This window comes from Drosophila hydei, unplaced genomic scaffold (assembly GCF_003285905.1).
Source record: "Drosophila hydei strain 15085-1641.00,03,60 unplaced genomic scaffold, DhydRS2 tig00008134-arrow-pilon, whole genome shotgun sequence".
Taxonomy (NCBI): Eukaryota; Metazoa; Arthropoda; class Insecta; order Diptera; family Drosophilidae; genus Drosophila; species Drosophila hydei.
In genome coordinates this window covers 1,731,672-1,757,253 of record NW_022045843.1, presented here as the reverse complement: position 1 = coordinate 1,757,253, position 25,582 = coordinate 1,731,672, and the positions used below count along the sequence as shown (strand labels likewise).

Here is a 25,582-nt window from a genome sequence, read left to right as displayed (position 1 = left end):
CCGCAAGTCAAATGTTTCGGATATACATTGTAAGGAATATATATAGTTTTTTATATAAGTCCAATCCACTTCACCTTCAGTTTCGAATAGTTTGCTTAACATCCACATCCATATACAGCTTAAAGTTTGCGGTCCAAATGGAGTTGGCGGCTATCTTCAAGTTAATCATATAGTTGCCCATTGGTAAAGGCACCTTAGCGAAATATTCGTCTTCAAGCACAAAATCCTTAACAAGTAAGCTACCCTGCAGAGGATTATTAAGAACATAACAGCTGATTATTGCTATTATAGCCATATCGAAACTCACATTGTAGGGGCAAGTGTGATTCCAATTTGAATATGGCATCAGAGCCCTGTGGAAGTAGTAGAAGGCTTGCATTGGATTGGGATGCCTCATATATTGGCAAAAGTCCACTGTGATATTGAAGAGAAATGGATGATAACCAAACACTAAAGCTAAGTGATATTATTCAAGCCCGATTCGACGATATCAAGTTGCACATTTGCTCCGATAATGCTACGTCCCAAAACTTTTAGCTTACAAACGCTAATGTTGCAAATCGATTTGTCCAATACATCACATTTGATGTTCGTACGACGCGAATATCCACGACACAAGATCAATGGGACTACGAGCACATAAAATATTTTATATTTCATACTGGATAAATGCATGGAAAACTCCTGATTTGCACCTGAATTAGTGGGCGAAAAAGTTCGCTTAAATATACATTTTTGGTGGCATCACTTCTCCCTAATAGGTTTATAATTAGCTGTTCATACGAAATATCATTAGTGATGCTTGATCTAAATCACCTTTAAATTAATCACCAAATTTTGAAGGCAAATGATCTGTCAGACTTCACGCTTATGAAAACCTTTTCTAAATGTGAATTATCTCTATAAGTCTAAAAGTTTTTTTATTATCGAACGATATGCCGAAATCGCAATGAAAAAACGATTCGTTCTGAAACATTTTCGCCCACGTCAGCCCCACCTTGGTATTTAAGCAGCTGTTTAACCAGTTCTATTGTCAACTAGCACAGTATTCGAAGCCTCCTGTGCAACGGCACGTGAAGTACATGCAACGTATTTGGCAGTGGTTAAACAATGCCCCCGCCACTTGGACCCATTGTAAAAGACTCAGGGCTTGAAGCGCCCCAACGCCAGGCACAAGACAACACAGCAATTTGTGTCATTGCCAGACTGAAAAAGAAGAAGAACAATTGCAGTCGAGTTCTGGCACTTTAGCACCTCGCTACAACATTTGCATAACTGCAAATGTGGCAAGAAGCTAGAATAAAGACAACTACAGTTAATTGTATTGCATATAAGAACAAGACAATACATGATATAGTGCAAAGAACTGAGAACTAACCATCATTAGCATTGTTCAATTTCATTCATATTGAAATTTATATAGGAAGATGCAAGCGAGATTCCAATTTGAATATGGCAAATCATTTAACTGCACTCGTCCCTCAATCTGAACTTACATATTACATATTTACATATTTACTGATTTTATTAAAATTTGGTTCCTCATATTAGTTTAAATATAAACGCACAATTTTATGATAAATACTCACTAACACGTTTATAATTCTATCAAATTCTGAATTAAGATAATCTCTTTGAGCTTGCCTAAATTTAATGATCTGTAAACGATCCCAAAATTATGTATAAATGTTCATATTAATTTTATATATTGAATTTGCTTTTAGGCTTTAACTGCGTAAAGATTTTATACATATCAAAATTTCAGTATTCGTTTCACTTTTCAAGCCTTTTTCAAAGGTCAAAGGAAGCTTATTTAAAAGCTATATTAAAATTTGTATTTCTGTTTTAACAAAGATTTTTATTGCGGCATCAATAGTTTTGTAATCTTCTCTAACTAAGATTGACAGTTGAAATGGAAGCGAACATTTAATTTATATATCAATTTGGCAGTTGGCAGTTATTAACGGCAGTGTAGAAATCGTACAACTGGTACAAAAATAGATGCTAACCGCGACTTGATGTTTTTAAAGTCGAGTAGCTGCTGCATTCCTCTTTTTGGGACAGAGTGAAGAGTGTCGCATCTAGTCAAGAGTCTAATGGAACCAACAACAACATCAACGACGACGACGAATCGAGTCATCAAACTGGTCGCATTTCAAGCATTTTACGCAAATGTCAGCGGCGACACGTAAATTAGCAAACTGTGGCAACAAACCTGAACATGACAGCTCAATTGAAGATGCCACACGGCGCAGTTGCAGTTGCATCTCTTTGGCCAGATAATTGCCATTAATCAGATATCGACGGGCGCATCATAAACTGCGCATGTAATCGACATTCGCTTTTAAAGAACACAAACACACACAAGAGACAAGAGACAGCAGACAGCAGTCAGCGAGTTCAACAGCTCAACAGAGGTTTTGAGCCCCGAGCCTCAGTCTTGGCCAGGCCTATGAGATATGCAGCACTTAGTACCTACTTAAGTTGCGCGAATGCGCCACAGACCCCGCATCGGACGGATGGACGGACAGCGTTTGAGATAAGATCACAGCAACAAAGAGCTAACAAAGATCACTGACTGTGTGTCCATGTGTGTGTGTGTGTGAATGTGTGTGTGGCTTAGGAGCTATGCAGCGTTGTCGTGCTGCCAGACAGATAGTGCACAGTGGTAAGAGCATGCACAAACGAAGTTTGAACTTTTGTTCATTATAATTGAGACAAACATATAAATCTTAGATTTCATATAAATATTTTCCCATTTCTAATTCAATGTTGTTTAAGCAACATATAAATATTATATTCTTAAAGTAAATTATTTAATATTTGTTGATATCGTTGACCTAATGTTGATATATGTGGCATTCATTAGAAATCTTTTTATATGTTTAGATATTTCTATCGATTCTGATATGTTGTTTCTCGAAATAAGTGTTAATATTTAGTATTCTAGTTTATATTAAAGCAAGTTTTGTATTTTTTGTTTGCTAAACATTTATGTTTATAGGAAATGCATCTTATAAACAGATTATATAACTATTATAGTTACAGAGTTTTCTTTGGTAAAAGGTTTCTCTTTCTTTTTCTCTTGCCTTTCTTTCTTATTTCATTAATATTTTATTCTTTACCTATATCTATAACTCTTCTGTCTCTATCTCTCTCAGCTTTTCATTATGTTATGTGTTTCTTAATTCTAATACACTCAATTTGAATAGTCTGTCACCCACTGTGCCTAGACAAGCAGAACAACGACAGTGGCATCGACTCGTAAGTGGTATGAAGTACGTGCATTTTGTAGATAATATTGAAATAATAGCAACCGCTGCGCATTCGCTGCAACTTTGAGACGCAGTCGCTGTTCAGATCAGTGTCTGCTTCTTTTGTCTTTTGCTGCTCGTAACAAATTACTTGCTTGCCAGCTAGCCGCCCCATGCCGCCCTCCCTCGCCCACTTCCGACTAGTGCTCCCTAGCTGTCCATAGTTTGTCGTCGCCGTTGTAAGCGTCGCTCGTTTTTCATGTTCTATTTTTTGTGTGGCAATCGCAGCCGCTAGATTAAAGCTGCAGATACAGATATACGAGAAGAAGGAGGAATCGGAGTGGAGAGTGGATTGAGTGTAGCGATCGATCGATCGATCTACTTTAAGGCTGGCAAGCAACGTTTTGTTGGCTACGTTTGACCGATAAGCGCTGCCGATAAGTCGCCCAAGTCGAGACGCTTGGCGAGACATGGCCATGCCGCCTAAATGACCAACTCAATTTGCTGCCGCATTTTCAATTAATGCTGCCTCAAGGCGGGGCAACTGCAACAACAACAACAACAACAATGCAAAATCTTTTTTGTGCCTTCAAAAATAATTATGAAGCAAGTTGTTAGCAATGCCCTGTAGCTGTATACACGAGAAAGCCGGCATAATCAACGTATCAGAGGCAGACCAAAGCCAAAGCAGTCGCTGCTAAGGCTATAGGGTAATACAAATCAGAAATCACGAGTCTTAACAATAAAGTAGAGTATCTTACAGTTCACTTATGCCGTTCACATCAACAATCGAGCAATCGAACAAGCGAGAATGCAAATTTTGATGTTAGATATGATCAGAACATGTTCTCTGCAAGCGAACTGCATTCTGTAGTAGCTCCCAATGCCTGGGCGTTGCCTACCTGCACAATCTGGAATCTCAGATCAGTCAAACGTGATACGAACTCTAAATCTTGTAGTTTCTGCGCATACGAAACGATATAAAACAGCTAAATTACGATCATCGATATCGTATTAAATAATAATAATACCAATTTGCACAATGGTACAAGTTTGATTTAAGAGATTATTCGATACAAACATGAAGTATTGCAGATTGAAACATTCATAACAAATTCTTAAATAATTATTAAATATATATGTATATTTAATATAATTATATAAGATCTTTATATTAAATTGCCCATTAGTAACCCATGTATTATGTCATTTAGTGTATTTTGAAAAGTTTATCATTTTAATTTTGAAATAAAATTGTTTACAGGGTATTTTTAAAGTCGAGCAGACTGCACTAAAATTGCTTCAACATATATTTATTTTTTTATGGTCATTAAAGAGTGCCGAGTGCCGAGCAAAACTTTTAATTGAGTTCTTTGCCCAGCTGCGGGCACAATTTCTACTCAATGGGGCGTGGCACATCTAGGAGCTGGCAGCTGGTACCTGAGAGCTGATAGCTGCAAGGTAGCCGTTGCTAGTAGCATTATGAGCCACGTTTAAAAAGAAGTTGAGTCTAAAGTAAAACCTCTCTCGACTTCCGTTTGCAGCAGGTGATTAAGTGAATTGGCATAGTCTACTCTAGTCTAGTCCGAGATAAAGTCTGGGGCGTTTTCTTATTTTTTTATGAAGTTCTTTCAGTCGTTAAAGCTCAGGAGCTGCTTAAGCCGGGCGCGTAAATTTTACGAGCAAATTTCTCGCTTCATTTTGGAGGCCGGCAGCGAGAGCTGTTCAGGATTTTGCACCTCTTAGTCAGAGACGGCGTTGCGCACGTTTAAAGTGCCGTTAAAATAGCACTCGCTAAAATACATAAATTATATATACTACCAATCCAACAGAACCTGAAATTATCAACAACTGCAACTGCTCTGCAAGAGGAAATAGTCAAACTCCAGTCATAGCTGAACGAATGAAAAATACTCTTTAAGTTGAAAATAAATAAAAATATAAATTTTAATATAAATAAATTTTTGTATGCCACAAACTAAAATCTGCTCCAAAAACTGCACAGATAGAAAGATATTATAGTACCTAGAATATAAGAATATAATAGCCGCGGAACTAAGCTTCAGAAGAACTGTAGACCTAGGCACCTAAAGTTATAGCAAACAAAGTAATGAGTGTGAGGTCCCATTCAATCAGCGCAGACCTTCTGACATAGGGAGTCTCCACAAACAGCGTAAAGTATATTGAATTTATAGCACAACAAATTCTACAGCCCTTTAGCTCTATAAATCCTGCCTTTGCTTCGTAAAAAAAAAAAACAGAGTATAAATTCTTTAAGTAAATTCTTGTGTAGCCTCGGCTTCAGCTGCTGTTTGCGAGATGCGTCTGAGGCTCTTGCCTCGAACTGTTGCTGTTGGTAAGTTAACACCTTATGGCCGCAGACGCTGGAAAAATTTGCATTGTTATGTTCACAATTTAAAAGGCTTCTCAGCTCCTGCTGCTGCTGCTGTTGCACTTTAGTCAGCAGCTCGAATTCTAGTTTCTGCTGCAGTTCCTTTTCGACTGATTGGCTGCCCGCCCACGCTTTCCCACTAAGCGCTATGCAAATTGGCTGCACGACCACGCCCACTCGCCTACGCGCCCAAGTATTTTATATGCTTGTTTTCGGATTTTCTTCTTCTTCATTTTTTTGTAGAGTGCATTGCCAATGCCATTCGTAATTGCGAATGAAAATAAAGTGAATTTTATAGCATTTCCTGTTGGCATTCATTTCGCCAGCGGCAGCATTTTCGGCCTGCTGCCTTGAGTTCAGGATTGTTGAGAGAGCGAGAACAACTCTGACCAGATATGGGTGTCAGTGATTGTTGTCGTTGTGCTGCTGGGATTCGGGAGCGTTGAACTGCAACAGCAGCAGCAGCAGCAGAGCCTGCATCCACATCAACAACTGCCACAAATTCGGATTTTGCGTTTCGGGATTTCTCCTGCTGTTATTGCTTTTGTTGTTGTTGTTGTTGTTGTGAATTATTCATGTTGTCTTTTGGAATTGGTTAAGGCGAGGAAGAACTCGGCCCAAAATTGAGCTAGCGTCTCACTGAGTGGGAGTGAGAGCACAAACATTGGGTGTGTTGTTTCTCTCACTCTCTTTATTTTTTTTTGGGTAAAATTGTAGTTGTTGTTAGTGGTCAGACCATAAAACAAAACAGCAACAACAACAGCAACTTGAACATGACATGTCGAAAATGCATTTATTATTTGTTTTTGTTGTTTGTTGTTTGTTGTTTTTGTATTGTGAATAATTTATGCGCTGTGCAAATTAAAATTCACATTTGCCACAAAATTCGTTTAATTTTTATTATGCACAGCTGGCGGGCGATAATAACGGTATAGCTATAGCTAAACAGAAAGTGTTAATGGCTAAGCGAAGCCGTTAAGATATTCCAATTAAGCGTAAAACCCATTGGTCAGTCAGTTTAAAATGATTTAAAATATTAATTTTTAATTAAGATAAATGACAGTTGCTAATTAACAGCAGATAAAGAGATGTGCTATTAATAGAAATATATCATCTATGCATACATCTTAATCTTTGTTTCCAGACAACCCAAGGCTACATATCTTATATACAAAAGTAATTGCAAAATGGTTTCTGCCAAGATAGAGATTAAGAAGAGACTATCAATCTTAAGTTATAGTCATAATTATTATTAATAACATTATCATAGTCAAGTTGAATTTATAGCCTCAAAATATACAAATTGCAATTACTCATGGGCAAACCTGTTAAATTACTATCTCACTCCGCTGCATGCGAATTCTTTCACATTGTTTGTTTGCTTGTCGTTTCGACAGGTTTCTTTCATCTATGGTAAATAAGTTTTGAGTCCATGAGGAGCACATTTTGCAAATTGCAACCTTGAACAATGTCAAAGCCACAGTCAGGTTAAACACACACACACACACAAACCAACAGCAGCGGCATCCGTTGGAAAACATGGCACAAGCCACGACAAAGACTTCGATTCTCTGCTTGGAACTCCTTTTCGGTTTGGCCTCAGGGCCAGTCGTCGTCGTCGTAGCACTCCCTAGCCATGTTATTTTATTTGCGCTGATTGAAAATTGACAGAAAAGGTAAAGGCATTTCGTGTGACAGTGCCAGGTCCTTGCTAGTTGCAACTGGCAACTGAGACAACTGCGGTTCCTGCAGTCTGCAGAGCCCGACAAATTTCCGGGCCCAGGAAAGACTATACAGTGGCTGTAATTAGTTGACAGCTAAGAGAAAGAAATGACCTCATTCTGGGCAAATGTGTCTCCACTTCTCAGTCGCTCTCGCCTCTCCACTTATTTATGTACATTGTGTACACATTGCGGCAGAGCCCGAAGGCCCCGGAGTTGTGACCATATGGAAATGTTTTATGACGACGAGAACAACGACAGCGACAGCGCACCCTTCACGAAAATAAAAAGGGGTGTGAAATTAGAATAACATGTCACTCATATTCACATACACATACACATATACATATACATGTTTATTATATATCGTATAACACGTAATGCGGCCAAATATGCTGGTGGCCAGGATTCGCAAAGGATATGCCGGCTAACAATTGTCACAGTTCACGGGGCCAGGCACTAAACAAAGAATTATGACCATTAAAACTAGAATGCGACGAAAAAAATGGGTATTACTTAGGCTTAGAGTCTAACAGTAGCCAAAGGAGAAACAGGAGCGAAGCCAACGCTTTGCTTTTGCAGGCAACACCCAGTTCTTCATCATTGTTGTTGTTGTTGCTGTATCTCTGTGTGTTACTAAGATTTTTTTTTTAATTACAGCCTGGCCATTAATTAAGCGCTTGTGTGTGAGTGTGTTCCTGCTTTGAGCCAGTCGTGTTTTTTTTCATTACAGCCAATCTGCGCCCAGCAATTACCATTTACTTCCGCAGCCAGCCAAGTAGAATGCGTGTCAAACTTGTGTTTCAGGCAAGAGAGAGACAAGGAATTTGCTTTGTCCTTTCAATTTTATCATACACTGTTACAAATTTGTGATTATGCCTATATACTCTGTTATTTAGTCTATTTCCTTTCAGCTCATATTTCCCTTTCTTCATTCCTTAATTAAAAACTATATAGAAATATTAATCAATGTCTGTTTTTCTTTGCTTAATCTCATTTCTGGTTATATATTGCTCTTGCTTTAGTTTTGTCAGTTTTGGCCTTTATTCTGATAAACCTAGCTCCGTTGGGCTTCTCGCTTGACCCCTGACAGACTGACACGCAATTTGCATATGTATTTCAGCTGAAAGTTCTTTGATAAAGCCACAGCCAGGCAGCAGAAACAACAACAGCAACGCGCAACGGGCAACAGCTTATCATTTTTCCATTTTTTCATTTTGGCCCCGACTTTTCCACATTTTCGGGGATGTTCACTTTTAAGCTGATGGCAGTGATAAATTCCAGGCACCCCAGCCAGCTTAAGGACTGATTTTTTGCCCCGTCGTATCCGGGCATTTAATTTGTTTGCATTATTTGCGCATTTTGTGTGGATTTGAGCGCTGTTGTTTATGCTATATACTCGGATCCAGGCGTTTTCAGATAGTAAACTGAAATTGAAATACGACAATATGCGACTGAGCTCGCTTGCCTCGGCCAAATTAATCAGTTAATGCGTTTCAGCCGGCTACACTGCGGATATTTGACCTGATTCCGTCTACCTGAGCCCGCGCCGCACCACATACAATAGACACTTGTTGTTGCTCTTTTGATTTTAATTTTGTTTTGTTTATGGGAATTCACTTTTGTTAAGACTCCCAAGTATTTATGCCCTGTAACATTCCATAAAAGGCATATACAACTTGTTGATCTAAGGTTTCTCAAGAGCTTCATAGGAAAAAATAGCAATTGAGTATCTCTATATCAAGTGTTCCTTATTTAAACTCTTAATATAGCAAATAAACATAGTTAAGAACTGATATACACAAATATTTTGTGTAGGCTATCTATAAGTATATTTAAAGCAAAGCGAATTTTTTATATATGACTTAGCGTCAAGTTCGATAGCGTCTGTCTCTCGTCTCTTGTCCTGTAGCTGATTGCAACTTTCAAATGCTATAGGGTATCTTTAAGTCACTAAACCTTCTTTGCACAAACATATTAAAATATTTCTGCACTTAATCTGACTCTGGCAGCAATACAATCCATTTTACAGAATATCTCTCAGCATTTATGCGAGTTTCTATAGCGTAGGGTATCAGCAAGTCGCTAAAACAACATATTAAATGTAATTGCTGTGCCTCAACTTGATATGAGAGACGTACACATTTATACATTTTGCAAATTCTGGGCTCAAAACACAAATCGAACGACTCGGAATGGCGTAGTCTCATTAAGAGTATGTTTAATGCTGCCAAATAAAGATAAGAAACCGCTGATAAGTAGATAAGATTTCCGTTCAGTAATTGGGTTTGGCTATACTTTATAACAAGTAACGCCTTTATATGGCAACATTTTTAAAAATTAATACCATCAATGTGAAGTTTTTCTTATATAAAATAATATATATTATAACATTTTTATTATATTTTTAAAGATTTAGCAAAGTTAAAAATAAATATATATTTATATATATTTCACACATGAATGAATATATTTATATACCAAATTCGATCGAACGCTGATATTAAATTATCTGTTCATTATAATAATAACTATTATTCATTGTTAGTATTAATCCCTTGAATATATTGTTGCCCTCAACTTTTATAAAACATGATTTAGTTTCCGAATCCAATATAAAATATTTCATCTAAGAAACTCTGAGCCAAATTACTCTAAAATATACTTCGACATTTCCAGCCGTCTTATTTATCGGGTGAGCACTGTAATTTGTTCAACGTCCTTGTCTTATCAATGTAGTCAGCAGCAACACATTAATTATTTCGAACTAAACGAAAATATATGACTAGAAATATGGATAACAAACTTGTGATTCGTGATTGCAAAAAAAAAATACCCAATTTGCGTCAATTTGGAAAATAAAGTGAAGTATTGTGAAATACATAATACTCATTGGGTACATATGGTCGAAGGTAAAAGTTATCAACTATTGACACATAGTAGAAACCAATTTACATATAGTTGGCAAAAATGAACCTGCCTTTTTGCACGTCGCCCAGACAAGTTGTCACCTGGCTGTGATGCTATAGCAAATTATTGATAAAGATAGAGTAACTGTACTAACACAACGTACAACGCATGTATATGCGTCAAACAAATTGTAATCAAATCGCCTACCTTGACTCGCTTGCGATTCGGTTGCCAGCAGCAGTAGCAGTGAGAATCCTAACCAGATCCATTTCTCATATCCTTTTGCCATTTTTGTGGCCATTTGTATTGAAACCTTTTGGTTGCTTTTTCTATTACGTCGCTTTACTTTTTAATTGGAATTGTAACGGTCAATTTGTCGTTCGCTTTTAGTTCTCGTTTTTATTGTGCTGCATTTTGAGGGCCTCGTCTAACGGTTTTGGTTTCGCTTTCTTTTCGTGTTGTCACTTTTGCACAAACATTCTACACATTCTTTCTTTACATGATATTCTTATTATTTTTGTTGCGCTCCTTCCACATTTATTGTGTATTCGTCGAATTTTCGCGTGGTATTGTTTAATTCATCTCATTTTGATTCGCTTCGTTTTGTTTGCTGCATTTCGTGCTGTTTTGCCGGCTGCAACAACAACAATTTAAATTTCTTTTTTTGTGCACTTTTCTTGTTCTTTTACCAACAAAACACTCGTACACATTCAGTTACAGCAACAAAAACAACAACAAACACGGCAACTGCATATGGGAATAAGCGCCAGGCAACAACAAAAAATACATCAACAAATTGCGAACACCGTAGCGTTGTCTCGCTCTAACTAATGTTAGCGTCGTCTGGCCGCAGGCTAGCGTTGCGAATCGTATTTTTTCAATTCATGTTTTACATTCGTTGAGTGAATTAAGACTATTGCACTTGTTACAGCAAAATGTATGCTGTAATTTAATATATTTAACTAAGCCGCACCGCATTAATATATTTGTTTAACAAAACCGCGTTTTTTACACATAAATTTTATGCACGCAGCGCGCACAACCGACCTAACTCGACCAACGATGAACAGAAACTGACAAAAAGCATTGAGCAAGAATTGCCTGCCATTGGAATTGTATGAGTAAAAGAGAAGAGCAAGTGAGAGCACAACATATGTATTTTCATGCGCTGAGCGCAAAACTCAGTGAGTGAGTATCGATAAGCATATCGATACTTTGTGTAAGTGCATCAAATTGAATTTACTAAATTTTTAACGGACTATATATATATATGCTGATGCGTAAGTGTGTGTGACATGCAATTAGCTAAGAATTTTATTCTTTAAACTGCCCACAATTATGTTTAACCTTTTCTACGCCTGTAGCACTCTCACTCTCTTGCCCTCTCTCATTTACCAACACTGTCTGGCGCCTAATTCGAATTGACGTAACAAATTAAATCGTTTTAAGCTTTAAATTGAATTCATTTAATTGATTTGTTTTGCATTGGCCTATTTGTTTGCCATACACATTAATTGAAAAAACATTAAACAAGTTGGCAAATGTCGCGACTGATTCAATTAATGCCAACTGTCATATGTACATTCATTTATTTACATATGCCCTTTTGACTTTTAGTTTTCCTTTTTTTTTCCACTTTGTTCATATGCAAACTTTATGCATATACATATAAATATATATACGCATGTCTATGTGTGTACTTTTTTTAATTTTCCGCTGACGCTTGCGGTCAGAACTTGTTTGATTGTCCAGTCCAGTCCAGTCCAGCATCCTGGGCTAGTGTTAAGGGCCCCATTGGACAGCTTGTGGCCGAGAGTTGTTGTCCGCGCAGGAGACTCATAAAGTTAGACAGCCACGCTAAACCCGCAATTAAGCTTTAAAATGTAACTTAAAGATTTTGCGGCTTACAGCTGAAACGTTGAATGATAAATGTAAATTTAAATGCACAGACATTTGCACAAATTACCCCACAAATGGCAGCAGACGGACGAAGGATAGGGAAAGTGCGCTTTAAAAAATGAGAATCGCGCCAGGGGGAGCTGGAGCGCGATGGACTCACTTGAAAGTGGGTCAAGTTATGTGGACTTATCAAATTGCCAGCTAAAAGATTTACAAGCTCGTCGCTAATTGCAGCTTTTTGTATGGGTTTCCAGAAAGGAAGGCAGCAGCCACGCCTACTTCTCCAACTTCTTCCACTGGTGCTCATCAGTCGCCTGGTCCTCCTCCACTGCTGACTGCCGCCTGATGTCTCTTCAAAGCCCTGCGCAATGCGAAACCACAAATTTTTGTTTTAATTAATGAAGCTGTCGTTAGCTGTTTCCATCTCTCTCACCTTCTCTTCATCTCTCCATCTCTCCATCTCTCCCTCTCTCCTTCTGTCTGTTAGTTTGTGATTTGCAGCGACGTAGAAAGTAGTATTTGCCGCCCATTTTTGAACGCCCACAAGCTGTGAGAGGCACTGAGCATTCGGATAAGTTCTACACGAATGCACAGACAGCACTCGTCAAATATAATTACAGCAGATATTTCTGTTTTATTTTTTAATTTGTTTTATTAGTTTTATCATTATGCGTTTGACTATACAAATTCAATGGAGACATAATAAAGTAAGAGAGTTTTGGCAAAATGTGCATTTATGAATGTTATCTATAATGTTGTCATAACACAGATCAGTTAAGGCATTTTGAGCTCACTTATCTCCAGTAAATATTTAAAAAAAAAGCTGAAAAAAAATAAATAAATAAATTGTACTAATAAAAATGTATGACATATAAGTAATATTTAAGTTTATTTTATACTTATGAGAATGTAAATGGATTTAATGATATTTATAATAATTTTTATAATATTTATTTTAATTATTATATTGATGAGAAGACTAGAAGTTTAATGGTAATTAAATAAATACATTTAATATTTATTAATTTATTTATTTTTATAATAATAATTTTATTTATAATATTTATCAGAAGAACAGAAGTTTATTCGAATAGAAAATTAATGAAAAATATTTTATATATTTATTTAAGCCATAATAGATAGATATACATAGTAAATCCAATTATCACAAGGCATTAGAATACCTTGCGTTAGGGTATGACAGACTATGCGTTCGCTTTAATTGCAATTGACGATGATGCATGCCACGAAATGCGTAGGTTGAGCCAAAATAGCAGAGAGAGATGAAAAGATGGCACAAGTAATATGAAGAGAGAGAGAGAGAAAGAGGGGGAGAGCAAGAGTAAGTGCGGCGGGCAGAGAGTGGGGGCAATAGGAAACACACAGACAACGAGCGCGAGTTAAATTAAGTTAGCGTCGAGACGACGAGGCTTGACAGCTACAACAACTGCTACAACAACAATAACAACAGCCGGCAACAACAACAAATAAATAAATACACATATTTATATGCATTACGCGCATAAATCAAAATCAACTTGTAAATTTAATATGTCGCCGTGTATTTTGTGGCGCTTGCCACATGATTTATGCCGATTGTATTTTAGTTGAATTGCCGCGAAAATATTAGCATAAAAGGAGGGGAGTGCTCAAGCCAAGAGATACCCTGGAAACAGGGCAAGAGTGACTGACAACTCTTATGGCTATTTTGTATGAAAATATTTTGAGAAAACTCAAATTATTAGAAATATTTATATTTAATTTTATAATAATATATTATTTAAGATAAATATGAATTTTGACCTTACTCCAACGCTCTTCTCTGCCTTATCCCATTCGCCTTCTTCTTACTACATATACTAATTTAACTCCAACTTTTATAAACTCTTCCTCTAAATAACTTCTTGATTTAGTTTCATATTTTTTCATCTTCTCTAGGGTATCGCGTGTACGTATCACTTCTACGACTCTCTTCAATCCTTACACAAATTTTGGCTCTGCCTTCCAGCTATACAAGCCGTTAAGCACGCCCACCTATTGGCAATTGGTAGTTCGGACATTTAATTAACACTCGACAGGTTCTCATGGCCATAAGGCCGGCTAGGCTGGCAGCGACTGGCTAATGGCTAATTGGTAGGCAGCTCAGGTCGTTCCAGTTTCTCATGGCTATACAAAAGGGAGACATGCCCCAAGAAAACCTAATTTTCACACATTAAAATTAGCTGGAAAAGTCCCGCCCCGCCGTTTCCTCCTCCTCCTGCTGCTGCGCCACTCAAGCGATCTCAACTATTTCTCTTTGACACTGAAAAATGACAATTTCAAGCCCTGGCGACAGTTTGACAGGCTCTGCGGATCCCCCATTCCCCATATGATATATATATATATAGAAATATATATACTTGTATATCTCTGTTTTGTGGTTGTGGATGGAAAACGAAAGCAAATTTGGGACTTGACTTGCACTTGGACTTGACTAGTGAGTAGAGTATTAGTGTGTGTGTGTTACAATGTGTGTATGTCTGTGTGCATAAGCCCCACGTCAAGCAGCTTTAAGCGGTGTAAGCAAAATAAATGAGTTTGTCAGCCGGCAGCGACATGATTTGATAATTGGTTTTAAATGCAATTCGAAAGCGAGACGAAAGTGGCCAAAACAAAAAAAATGTATAACAGGAAACGGATACAAAACTGAGCCGATATAAATATAAAAATAAGTCAAAGATATAGAGAAATTATAGCAAAATGTTAAACGTTAAGCAAATATGGTAAAACTGGTCTAAATATAAGTATGTATGAGGGTAAAAGTATCGATATAAGCTTGAGTATAAGTGCAAATGTGTGTATAAGTATGAATATAGAGACAAGTATAACAGCAGTATAAGAGTTAAGGTAGAACTTGAAGGTATAAGGTATAACGTATAAAGTATAAGGTATAACGTATAAGGTATAAGGTATAAAAGGTATAAAGTATAAGACATACAGTTGAAGTCTTAAGAAATAAGTAATAAAGTCAAAGAAATAAAAACAATATAAATATTGAAGAAGATAATGCCACAGATTAAGATTAAAATATAAAATATTAAAATATGTCAATTAGTATAAATGAAAATACTTATCTCTTATACTGCTTCTTAGCCAACTAAAGTTTTGGCCATTGACTTGGGCCATTGGCAGAGATAATCAGCTCAAATTTTGTGGCAACAGCTTCCAACTGGCTGCCAAATGACTCATGGCGCGATTTTCAGATGTGAATGTGGGCGGAGCAGGGCGTGGCGGGTTTATTGTGACGTTTACGTAAGGTCATTAAGACCCCACCCAGGCGACCCCAAGAATGAGCAGAGTAAAAGCAAACAGCAAGAGAGAAGGGATCGAAGATTGAATACGCTAAGCGAAGCAATTATTATTATATAAGTAAAAAATTAATAAAAAAAAATTAATGGCAAATAAATTATTATTTGAAATTATTTTTCATACATTTTCATATTTATTTATTTTTTCTTCTTCATTTATTATGCATTTTTTTTAATTTTATTAAACAAAAATTATGCCAAAAATAAAAAATTCTGACAATTTCTCTTCAATATATATAAAAAATTTATATTTATATTTACAACATATTTATATTTATTATTTCTTTTTACTTTTTTTTAATAATCTTTTTTAACGCATTTGTATAATTTTTTAGATTTATTCAAAACAACTCTTATTAAATAAATAAATAAAATATCTTAAATTCTTATTCTCTCATGTCAATCAGCCGACCCGCTCGTGTCAAATTTATAGGGTATTCAATGAACAAAAGAACTTGAGGCTCCACATAATTCTGACACTCGAAAAGTTTTATGCTTTTGGTTTTTGGTTTTTGTTTATGTTTATGAATGCATTTGCCGAGTACCGTTAAGGCCGGCCATAAAAACAAGTTAGTCAGCAAAGTGAGCGTTAGTCAAACTATTTTAATTAAATGCCACCAGATAGCATGAGTCGCACAAGTGGCATGCGGCATGCGGCAAGTGGCATGTAGGGTAGTCCCTAATGGGAGAAGGGGCGCTCACTGTGGGCCATAATGAACTCGTTAACGGCAGCCTCTGCCCTTTAGCGTTGCACTTGCAACGGCAGCTGCGCGGCATGCAGCACATAAATTAATGCTGTCTTCCATCTGCAGCTTCGACCCCGCTGCACCCGCATTCGACGCATGCCAAAAAACAATTTACAAGCGACAGCATTTTCCACATGCTTCCCAAGCGCGCAACTTTTTTCGCGAGTTCAATTTGAGCAGCGAAAATGACAGAAAGATAAAAAAACTCAAATGAACTGAGATTTCAGTCTGGCGCCGCAAGAACGGCTTATGTCGCGGGCGTAAATGCGGCTTGGTCAAGTTTGTGACAAGTCAATGCGGGGGAAATGGGAAATTGTGAAATGTGTCAGAAAAGAAAAGTCACAGCAGCTGCTGTAACTGGAAGCTGCAAAAGTCTTAGCCAAGATTCGATGAAGCTTAAACTGAGAGGAGTTATATATTATATATATACATATATACATCTAAATATACATATTTATATATCTTTATATATAAAATATATCTTAAGTGTACTGATTAAAAATAAATTTATTTATTTAAAATATATTACTAATTTTATTTTTTTTTAAAGAAAATTGAATTTAAAATTTGAGTCAAATTAAAAAAAAAATTTTTTTTGGATTTTCCATGGAAAAAAATAAATAAATAACATATCTTTTAAGTCCCTTTACTTTGATAAACTGAGAGTATAGTTTATAAGGCCAGCTGGCTTTATCACAGATACAAGATCTGTTGCAGAAATTGCTTTTAGAATCATATCAAGTGATAATCATATCACATCAAGTATCATCTGACTTCTTCTACTCTTTGACATGGTTTGTACACAAATATTATATATATTTGTCTCAGATATACATAAACATATATATTTTTATGTATATATGATTCATGTCAACCTTATAATTAATTAACGTCTCGTTACACGCCCATGGAAATGTCTTTCTACTGCTTGAACCGCTGACATATCCTTGGCTAGCTCTGAGGCACATCCGCCCCACTCCCACAAGCGGACTCTCCGGCATTTTCCTTTTCACTTGAGCTGTGAAATTAATTAAGTTGAGTTTTGCACTTGTTTGGGCAGGCTCCGGCGAAAGCCAATAAATCCTTGTTGCCTGTCAGAGAGTCAGGGCAAGAGCAAGCTGAACAGGTAACACAACTGCAGACAAATTAGATGTATTTAAATTAGCGCAGCGCCTAATTTAATTATAGAGCCGCATGAAAAGTTCCAATAGCGTCAACAATTTTAATTGACTGCCCAAAACGAATTGTCTACCTGCTCGAATAAATTGTCTATGCAATGTCTGTCCGGCTGTCCACCTGTTTGCACATCATTAAAATACAATTCACACTGAGAGCGGGGAAGGAGAAGAAGATAGGGAAATTTGTGAGTGCATTTGGGAATTTTATTTGGTTTTTTCATTGTTGATTTTGGCAGCTTTTTGTCTATGCGCAACTTTTGGATAAATTTGGAATTGACTTCAACAAATATTGACAGCTGACAGATAGACAGACAAGCACACAGACAGGCAGACATACGGGCAGACAAAAAGCTAGATTCATTCATTTTTCCAATGAATTTGCACAATTTTGAATATTTAAAGTTGAGTCAAATAGAAAAAGGGGAAAAAACCGTTGTTAAATCGGAATCAAAACAAACAGCGCCTGACCACAAGACAGAAAAATCTTGTCTAAATATTTACGCAACTAAATCAACTCGAGAACTGAAACTGGAGAACAGCAAAGGACAGAGATAGAGAGAGAGCGAGAGAGGGGGAGAGAGCGAGTCAGACATACACACATTTGGCATTTCAGGCGTTGAGTTAAGTAAACTTTGCCAAAGCTCGATGACTTGCCATAAATTCTAAGCCATGTTGTTAGGAATTTTTGGCATATCATAACTCAATAAGCTAAATAGTTAATATTGATATAAATAATAGTAATACGAGTGAGAACAGTGCACAAGTGAAAAGCTGTTCGACTAACGAATACTCTACAGTGCAATGAAAATGCGATTAAGGTATTGAGAGGGAATGAAAGGAAGAGAGTAAGACAAACAAGAGAGGCAGAGAGAGAAAGAATGGGACTGGCATAGATATAGGGGGAGGGAGGGAGGTGGGTAGAAAGAAAGAAATAGAGAAACAGAGAGCACAATAAGCTGAGAGTGACTGGGAGAAATATTGAGAGTGAATGAAGTAGGCAGAAAGATAAATAGAGAGAGCGACAGCGAACCGGATTGCAAGAGAAAAGAGAGAGAAGGAGAAGTGCGAGAGGCCAAGAAGGAGTGAAAGAGAATAGCTGTTAATGATAGGAGTGAGAAAGACAGAGAACGCGAAGTAGTGAGAGTAGGAAGGAAAGGGGAAAGTGAGTACACGAGAAAGCAATTTATACGAATGAGGAATTAAAAATAGAAGAAATAGATTACTATCAAATGATATATCACATTAAAAGTTAAACAATATAAAGCATACATTAACAAAAATTGCACAGTAGCGCATTCGCTTAATTATAGAAAAAAAGTTGAAATCAGATCCAAACATCTAAACACTTTATGAGCTCTTAGCAGCTAAGAGTCCTTCTTAAGCAAACACCCATTTACCCCATTGCTAGAGCGCAAAGGGTATTTCAGCAATCATAATAATATATGTCAAGTGTTCACAGCCGTCATCTGAGACTTGCAATTGACGCTTGAACCAACTTTGACTGTCGACTCCAGTTGAGTCTCTTGTGTTTACTTCATCTTAATTAAGCTAAAAACCATGCCCAAATTATCAACAATGTTTGACTGTGTGTGTGTAAAAGTAACTGGAAGATAAACACAATGCCACACTAATGACCATATACATGTTCTACACGCAAACACACGTGTGTGCGTCTCTGTGTGGCTCATCAATCATCAAGAGAGTCCCTGGACTGTGTGTGTGAAACTTTTAGCGAAAACGTTTAAACGTGACTTCCGACTTTGGAGAATTTGTGAGTTGAACGTGTGGCCGCCTGCCCCCCGAAGATATACATATTTATTACAGCGATATGTTGCCAAATAAGGTAAGCCATAAGTATCATGAGTGTGTGTATGTGTTACACTTGCTGCCTGCGACTAAAGTCTGATATAGCCAAAGCCATTAAGGCCAAAAATGTGCAGCATAAATCGTATTTAACATACCTTTCCCATGAACTTAAGCCTTTACCTTGCATTGGTCTATTGACATACATAATTGACTTATGCAGGCATATAAGTTACTCTAAATTACTTTAATAATTAATAATTTACTCACACAAATATTTCAGCATTTTTCAATGCCCGCGCGGTTTGTTACAGTTCAGTGTAGCGTGCTTGGCAAATTGTTCAACACTGACATTTAATGCAGAGCCGTAGCGTTGCTGTCGATAACTTAACTGAATTTATCGGCGACATATACAAATATCTTAACGAACGAGCAAACGACGAATATAAAAAAAGATTATATTTTAATTACATTTAAAAGTGCAATTTAAATGTAAGAATGCCGCGCGATGAATTGAAAACGCAGCTACGCGGCACACGGCTAGAGGTGAAAGCGGCTGCCAAGACCATTTATGCACAATTTGAACAAATAAGAAATGGCGGGACGTCAAGCGTCGCTTTGCATACGCTCAAATACGAATTAAATATATTACGACATTTGTGCTGTGCGCTGCAAGAGAATTTTCATCAGCATGCGGACATCTATTGCGACATTGCGGCCAGCATGCTGCCACATGTGTCGCCACAAGAGGCACAGCCTGATTACTGGACCAATCATCTGATCAGCCTGCAATATATACATCATTCACTCTGCAGAGAGGTAAGAAATTCGATTATTCCTAAATCAATCTATAACTATATTTACTTTAGCAAACTGTGAAGCAGTGTCAAAGATTCTATGCACTGATCAATGCTCAGCGCTGTCAAATGCAAAACAGAACGGAGTATAAATATTATATGGGCATTCATGTCAAGCATTTATATTACTTTGGGCATCAAATGGGCAGGCAAACGGATCCTAAGATAAGAAATCAACTCAGCGAAGCTCTACAGGCACTGGGCAAGCTGATGCAGCAAATGCTTCAGCTGCAGCGGGCGCAGCAAACGGATGGATACAGCGAAGTAATTGTGGAATTGAATCAGCTCTTGGGCAAGCGCAGCATTGGCTACATCAAAATTCTGGCCAGTCTTCCTGTGGCTGATTTTAACAGCATGTGCGAGCCACTTTGCCAGCTCATAGCCTGTAATATTGGCAGCTCAAAGCAATTAAATGCCCAGTTTCCAGAGTATTTGAGTGCGCTGCTCGCTCTTCTCTATCTGGACGACAGCGCGTGGCAACTGGATGAACAGCGGCAGGCTCAGCCTTGGGCGTTGCAGCTGCTGCGTGGCTGCCGTGAGCTGTACAAAGCTGAAACCAATCAGAATTATGCGCTCTCTTTGCTTTACTACTACCTCAAGCTCCTAAACACACGTCAATCCTCGCCAGCTGCGGACGTGAAGCGTCCCTACATCGATCTGGTCAAGAAATTCGTGAACTTCTTCGAGCAGAAGGCGTTGCCATATGCCGACGAGCATTGGTACGTGGACTTTCTGTTGGTATTCGTGCGCCTGCAGAAACAACTGCATCAAGTTGATCAGAAACTGCCCTCGTTCGACAATTTCTGGCATTGCTTGGACAGCTCGGAGGCGTATGCCGCTCACTTTGAGCTGCTGCAGTGCCTCATTAACATGATCATGAAGTTGACTGGCAGCAACAGCAGCTCCTTGGCTCCCAGCTGCAGCAGCAACGATGCCAGCTGCCAGAGCCTGCGCAAACATTGCGTCTTTAGCCTGGGCTGCTGTGCCACCTTTGCCTACAGCAACTGGCAGTCACAGGCAACGCTGCCAAAGGTAAACTTAATAGATTAACTATATTATCTACTCTTAGTAATTCCTATGATCCTCCCTTTTAGCTCTCTCAGCAGTGTTTGGCCGGCATTATACACTATGCAATCGATGTGGCCAAGGTGACCAAATGTCTGACGCCCAACAACAGTGAGTTGGTCTTCTTTGCCTGGCACTTGATTAACATAGCGGAGAAGGTTAATTCATCTGAACAGATGTGCCTGCTGGAGCTGTTGCTGAACCCATTGCAGCAGCTGCGACCGCTCTTAAGTCCGCCATACGCAAAGCAGTTAATACGTCGCATCTATAAGTCCAGCGCCCACTGCTCCCATCCGGAGCTGGCAGCGCGGCTGCACTGCGCCTACATCACTAGCTTAAACTGTCCCTCGCGACAATTTCAACAGCTGTGCATCTACTATCGCACTTCGAAAAATGAGACAGATCAATGTCTGCTTGAGCTGCATGCGAAGGGCACGCTGTGCAATCCTTTGGAGCCCGATGAGCGGCGACAACTACTTGAAATGGACATCTTAGCGGTGCTGGCTAATAAGAAGACGCCGCAGCTGTTGCAGTCGCTGCTGCGGCACTGCCAAACAGATTACCAAAAGATGCTCATCTCTCGGCACCTGCGATCAGACAAGATTATTGGCCAGCAATTTGAAGAGCTGCGCATTAAGCTGAAACGTAAAAAGCAGCTGACGCGGCTGCAGCAGCTTATTCTGGGTCATGCGAGCGTCACCAAGCTCCTGGAGGCGCTCGAGGCTCAAAAGACCAAAATACCCATCAAGGAGACAACGGAGAAGGCACTCGAAGAGCTGCTCATCAAATATAATCTATTGGAACTTAATATAAGCAGCGAAATGCCACTCGTGGAACTGGCCACAGCGGCTACGGAAGCTTTCGCCAGCTTCTTTGAGCAGGTGAGAGACTCGGCAACTGGAGAAGGAGAATGTAGTTGATTTATTGTAGAAAAGTTGATAAACTCTGATCTTCCCTTTCAGGCTGACGCCGTGCCCTTGAGCAGTGACGAGGCGCTCATCGACTGGGAGGCGCTGATTGATGATGCAATTGTGGCCGCCATGGCGTTGTCTACCATGGGCTATACGAAGCAAGCGGACAAGGCGTGGCTGCTGTTAATGCGCATTAGTCGTCTGCTGGGCGATAGATTCAACTATTTGCGCGCGCTTAGCCACTTTTTGCCGCGCTACACACAGCATGCGCTGCTCGAGCTGGAGACGGAGGTTTCCTATGCAGAGCAGCTGCTCGATGAGCTGTGGCCGCAGCTGCATGCCCCACACCTGCTGAAACGCCATCATACGACGCTGTTGCTCTGCTTGTGTCACTTGGCGTTGTACTACGCGCGTCTCGACTGCATTTGCCATGCTCAGCTGCTGCTGCTGCATGCGGAGCGGCTGCGTGTGGAGTTTGAGGAGCGAGCAGGCAAGTGCGACATCGTCCAGTTGACCATACAAACGGTTCGCTTTCGCATGTGCTATCAGCAGCGCCAGTGTCGCCTGCTCGGCCGCCTGCCAACGGCGCTGCAACAACTGGATACCTTGGCTGAGGCTGTGCGCAGCTTCACCAGCATCTCGTCCATGGACAACGGTGCTTTGATCTTGCTGCTCGGCGACATGGTGCGCGATACAACGGAATGCACAGCGAATCGATTGAGTGAACGACCCAATTTCTCGAATAGTCTGCTGCAGGTGCTGCTCCAGAGCGGTTTGGTGCTGCGTGCTGTCGAGGTGCTCATCTCCTGGCTGTGGACCAATTTGCGCATGGAGTGCCTGGACAAAGCGCACTCCAAGCTGCGTCTGATCGAACACTTTCTATGTATACAGCCGCTGCTCGAGTCGATGGCCGCGCTGGAACAGCGCAAGCAACTGCTGCCCGCTGCTCCCATGGATGCGCAGTCCAAGCACATGACTGAGCTAGTTGGCAAGATGTTAACCATGCAGCTGGAGCAGGTCAGCGTGGAGCCCATACGAAAGCAGCAACAGTTCAATGTGTCTTCGCCGCGACAAGTAAGTTCCTCAAACTAAAGAAGGTCCTCTCTCAACTTCTCTCTCTTCCCTAGGAATTGCAGCCCCGCAGCAATAGGCTAAAGCTTCAGCGTTTTGTCCTGCTAGACATGCAACAGTCGCATCCAATCTTGCGGTCCAGCGTGCAGCTGCAGTGCATCTACTTTATTGTCGGCTGTCTCTATGCTCGCTTGTGCTTTCTGAATCGAGAGCACGAAGAGCTGGATGATTTCTATGCGCTGACCAATCATTGGTTGAAACAGAATGCGGCACGCGGCAATGCCTTGGGACACATGCTGCTCGTGCTGCACATGTACCAGGCTAACTATCTGCGTGCCAAGCAGCGGCAGCAACAGGCCATTGAGCTGACTGAAACCGCGCTGAAGCTGGCAAGCAGCGAGCAGCTGCAGCAGCGTGTGGACATCAACTATCGCTACAATCTGTTGCTGCAGCTGAGTGCAGCACGCCTCGAACTGCTGCCCGTGCCGCGGCCACAAAACCCTAGGCGTGCGCTGACCTTCAACATATCGCCGGAAGAGAAACCGAAGTCGTCGAGCAAGACAGCCCTCAAGTCTAGCAAGAAGCCGGCTAAATTTGCCATATATACGGAGGAAGTGCACATAATTAGTAGTAGCAGCAGCAGCAACAGCAGCAGCGGCGGCGGCGGCAGCTCCAGTGACATGGGCAGCAGTCCGGAGCGACAGTCTGGCAAGCGTCTGGATTTGAATGCCTGCCAGCTTATTGAGATCCTGGATCTGAGCGACAATGAAACGGAGCAGGTGGCAAAGCTGAAGCCCACCAAATCTTTACGCAGCACTCGAACGCGTTCGCAGCTGCAGGTGACGGCGCCGCTAAAACGCACTGCAACGGCGCCTGTAACGAGGCGCAATGTCACGCCGGAGGAGAAGACGCCCAGCACACGTGCACGCACCAGACGCCAGCGGACAACAACGGAACAGCAACCAGCAGCCGAGTCGCTGAGCAGCAGACGTCGCCAAAGGAACTGATTACGCTTAGCTTAGATATATGCTCTCGACACGTTAGCACAATTATTATTTATCAGCAACCTTTTCTATTATATAAATGTTTCACTCAAAGACTCGGCTTAGTTGAACTTGTTGGGTTCCTCAGTGGCATCAGCGAAGCTGTGCAAATGTTATCGCTCCAGAGGCCGTGCTGTTGCACGCTTTGACCCTCGCTGCTTTGGTGATAGTAGACGCCAATGCCGGATTTGCATCCGCCAGCGAATTCACCCACATAACGATTGCCATTGGCTGTGAAAAGAATGTGCAGAGTGAGAAAAGGCACGAGTAGGCGGGAAGCGTAGTGAAGCAGTTGTGGCTTGAGCGAGAGTCTCGAAAGCAGTTTGCTCAAGTTGTCTTCTCTTTCGCTCCTCGCTTTTAACTCACCTGCGTAGAGTACGCCACGGCCGTGCATGACATCCTTTAGCCACTCGCCCACATAGATGCGTCCATCTGCATGCCACAATATGCCGCGTCCGCTCCGCTCGTTGTCCAGCCAGTGGCCATAGTAGACGGAGCCGTCGTCGTAGTACTGCTTGCCCTCGCCGCTGCGCACATTCGCTGCCCACTGACCCACATAGAGGCGTTGGGCGTGCCCATTCTCGAACAGACGTCGTAGCGTGCCGTAGCCATGACGCTGACCGCGCCTCCATTGACCCTCATAGATGAGTCCACGTCCGCTGGCCTTGACGCCGTAGCCATGATGCTGGCCATGCAACCACATGCCCTGGTAGTAGCCACCGCCGGTGGTGTAGCGCAGGCATCTGACAACACTGTTGCTGCCATTTGCACGGCTCGACATGTTGCTGGCAACTGTCGAGCGGCAGTTGGTGCTGGGGGCGATGTTCGATTTGTCATCTGCCGCGGTGCCAGTCGCCAGCGGGTGTCACGATGGGTGGATGGGTGGTGCTGGAGGTGCGTTCCGTTGTGTATGGAGCGCCCTATTCTAATCAAGCTGCTAACATGTCTTGTGCCTTGCCACAATAGATTAGCTGGAATGGAGGCCAATGGCTGACACGCAAACTTAACCAAGCTCGAACGGCAACGAAGGGCAAGCAGGTTGGGCTAATAAAAAGCGTTTTAAGTTGAGGTTTGGGGTTTGTTTTCTCTCTATTGTCTAGTAAAGTAAGAGCTTTAATTAAGTATATGTTATGTATAAATTACAGCGAACTAACGCTAAGACATTCGCCTGATAATAGAGGCTTATACCATATAACTACATGCATAGACTGCAAGCACTTCGATCGTACATATACTTTATATATATGTATGTATATATGTCGTACTGTATAGTTATATATATATCAAAAAAAAAAAAATTAGAATAACATAGTATATTGCCTTATGCGTATCACAATTTGCATTAGCTACAAATTCACAATTCTGAATATTTTGCATGTAGTCTA

At 40.2% G+C, this 25,582-nt stretch overlaps 3 protein-coding genes across 4 annotated transcripts in view; 1 reads left to right on the top strand and 2 right to left on the bottom strand.

The window, feature by feature from the left end:
- LOC111605366 (neogenin) overlaps nt 1–11,339 on the bottom strand; it is a 43,316-nt gene extending 31,977 nt beyond the window's left edge. For both annotated transcript variants that reach the window (XM_030225537.1, XM_023323845.2), the window contains exon 1: nt 10,485–11,339. In XM_030225537.1, the coding sequence (XP_030081397.1) occupies nt 10,485–10,578 (94 nt within the window). In that variant the 5' untranslated portion in view covers nt 10,579–11,339. The remainder of the gene's footprint in view (nt 1–10,484) is intronic.
- An 8,299-nt stretch (nt 11,340–19,638) lies between these two features.
- LOC111605367 (protein three rows) lies at nt 19,639–24,247 on the top strand. Its single transcript, XM_023323846.2, has 5 exons — nt 19,639–20,069; nt 20,120–21,139; nt 21,202–22,053; nt 22,135–23,157; nt 23,211–24,247. The coding sequence occupies exons 1-5, from the start codon at nt 19,749–19,751 to the stop codon at nt 24,159–24,161; spliced, it is 4,167 nt and encodes a 1,388-aa protein (XP_023179614.2). The 5' UTR covers nt 19,639–19,748; the 3' UTR covers nt 24,162–24,247.
- LOC111605372 (MORN repeat-containing protein 3) lies at nt 24,177–25,552 on the bottom strand. Its single transcript, XM_023323854.2, has 2 exons — nt 24,564–25,552; nt 24,177–24,428 (listed from the first exon to the last, which is right to left on the bottom strand). Exons 1-2 carry the CDS (start codon nt 24,976–24,978, stop codon nt 24,247–24,249), a joined length of 597 nt encoding a protein of 198 aa, XP_023179622.2. The 5' UTR covers nt 24,979–25,552; the 3' UTR covers nt 24,177–24,246.
- Between the last annotated feature and the right edge of the window lie 30 nt (nt 25,553–25,582).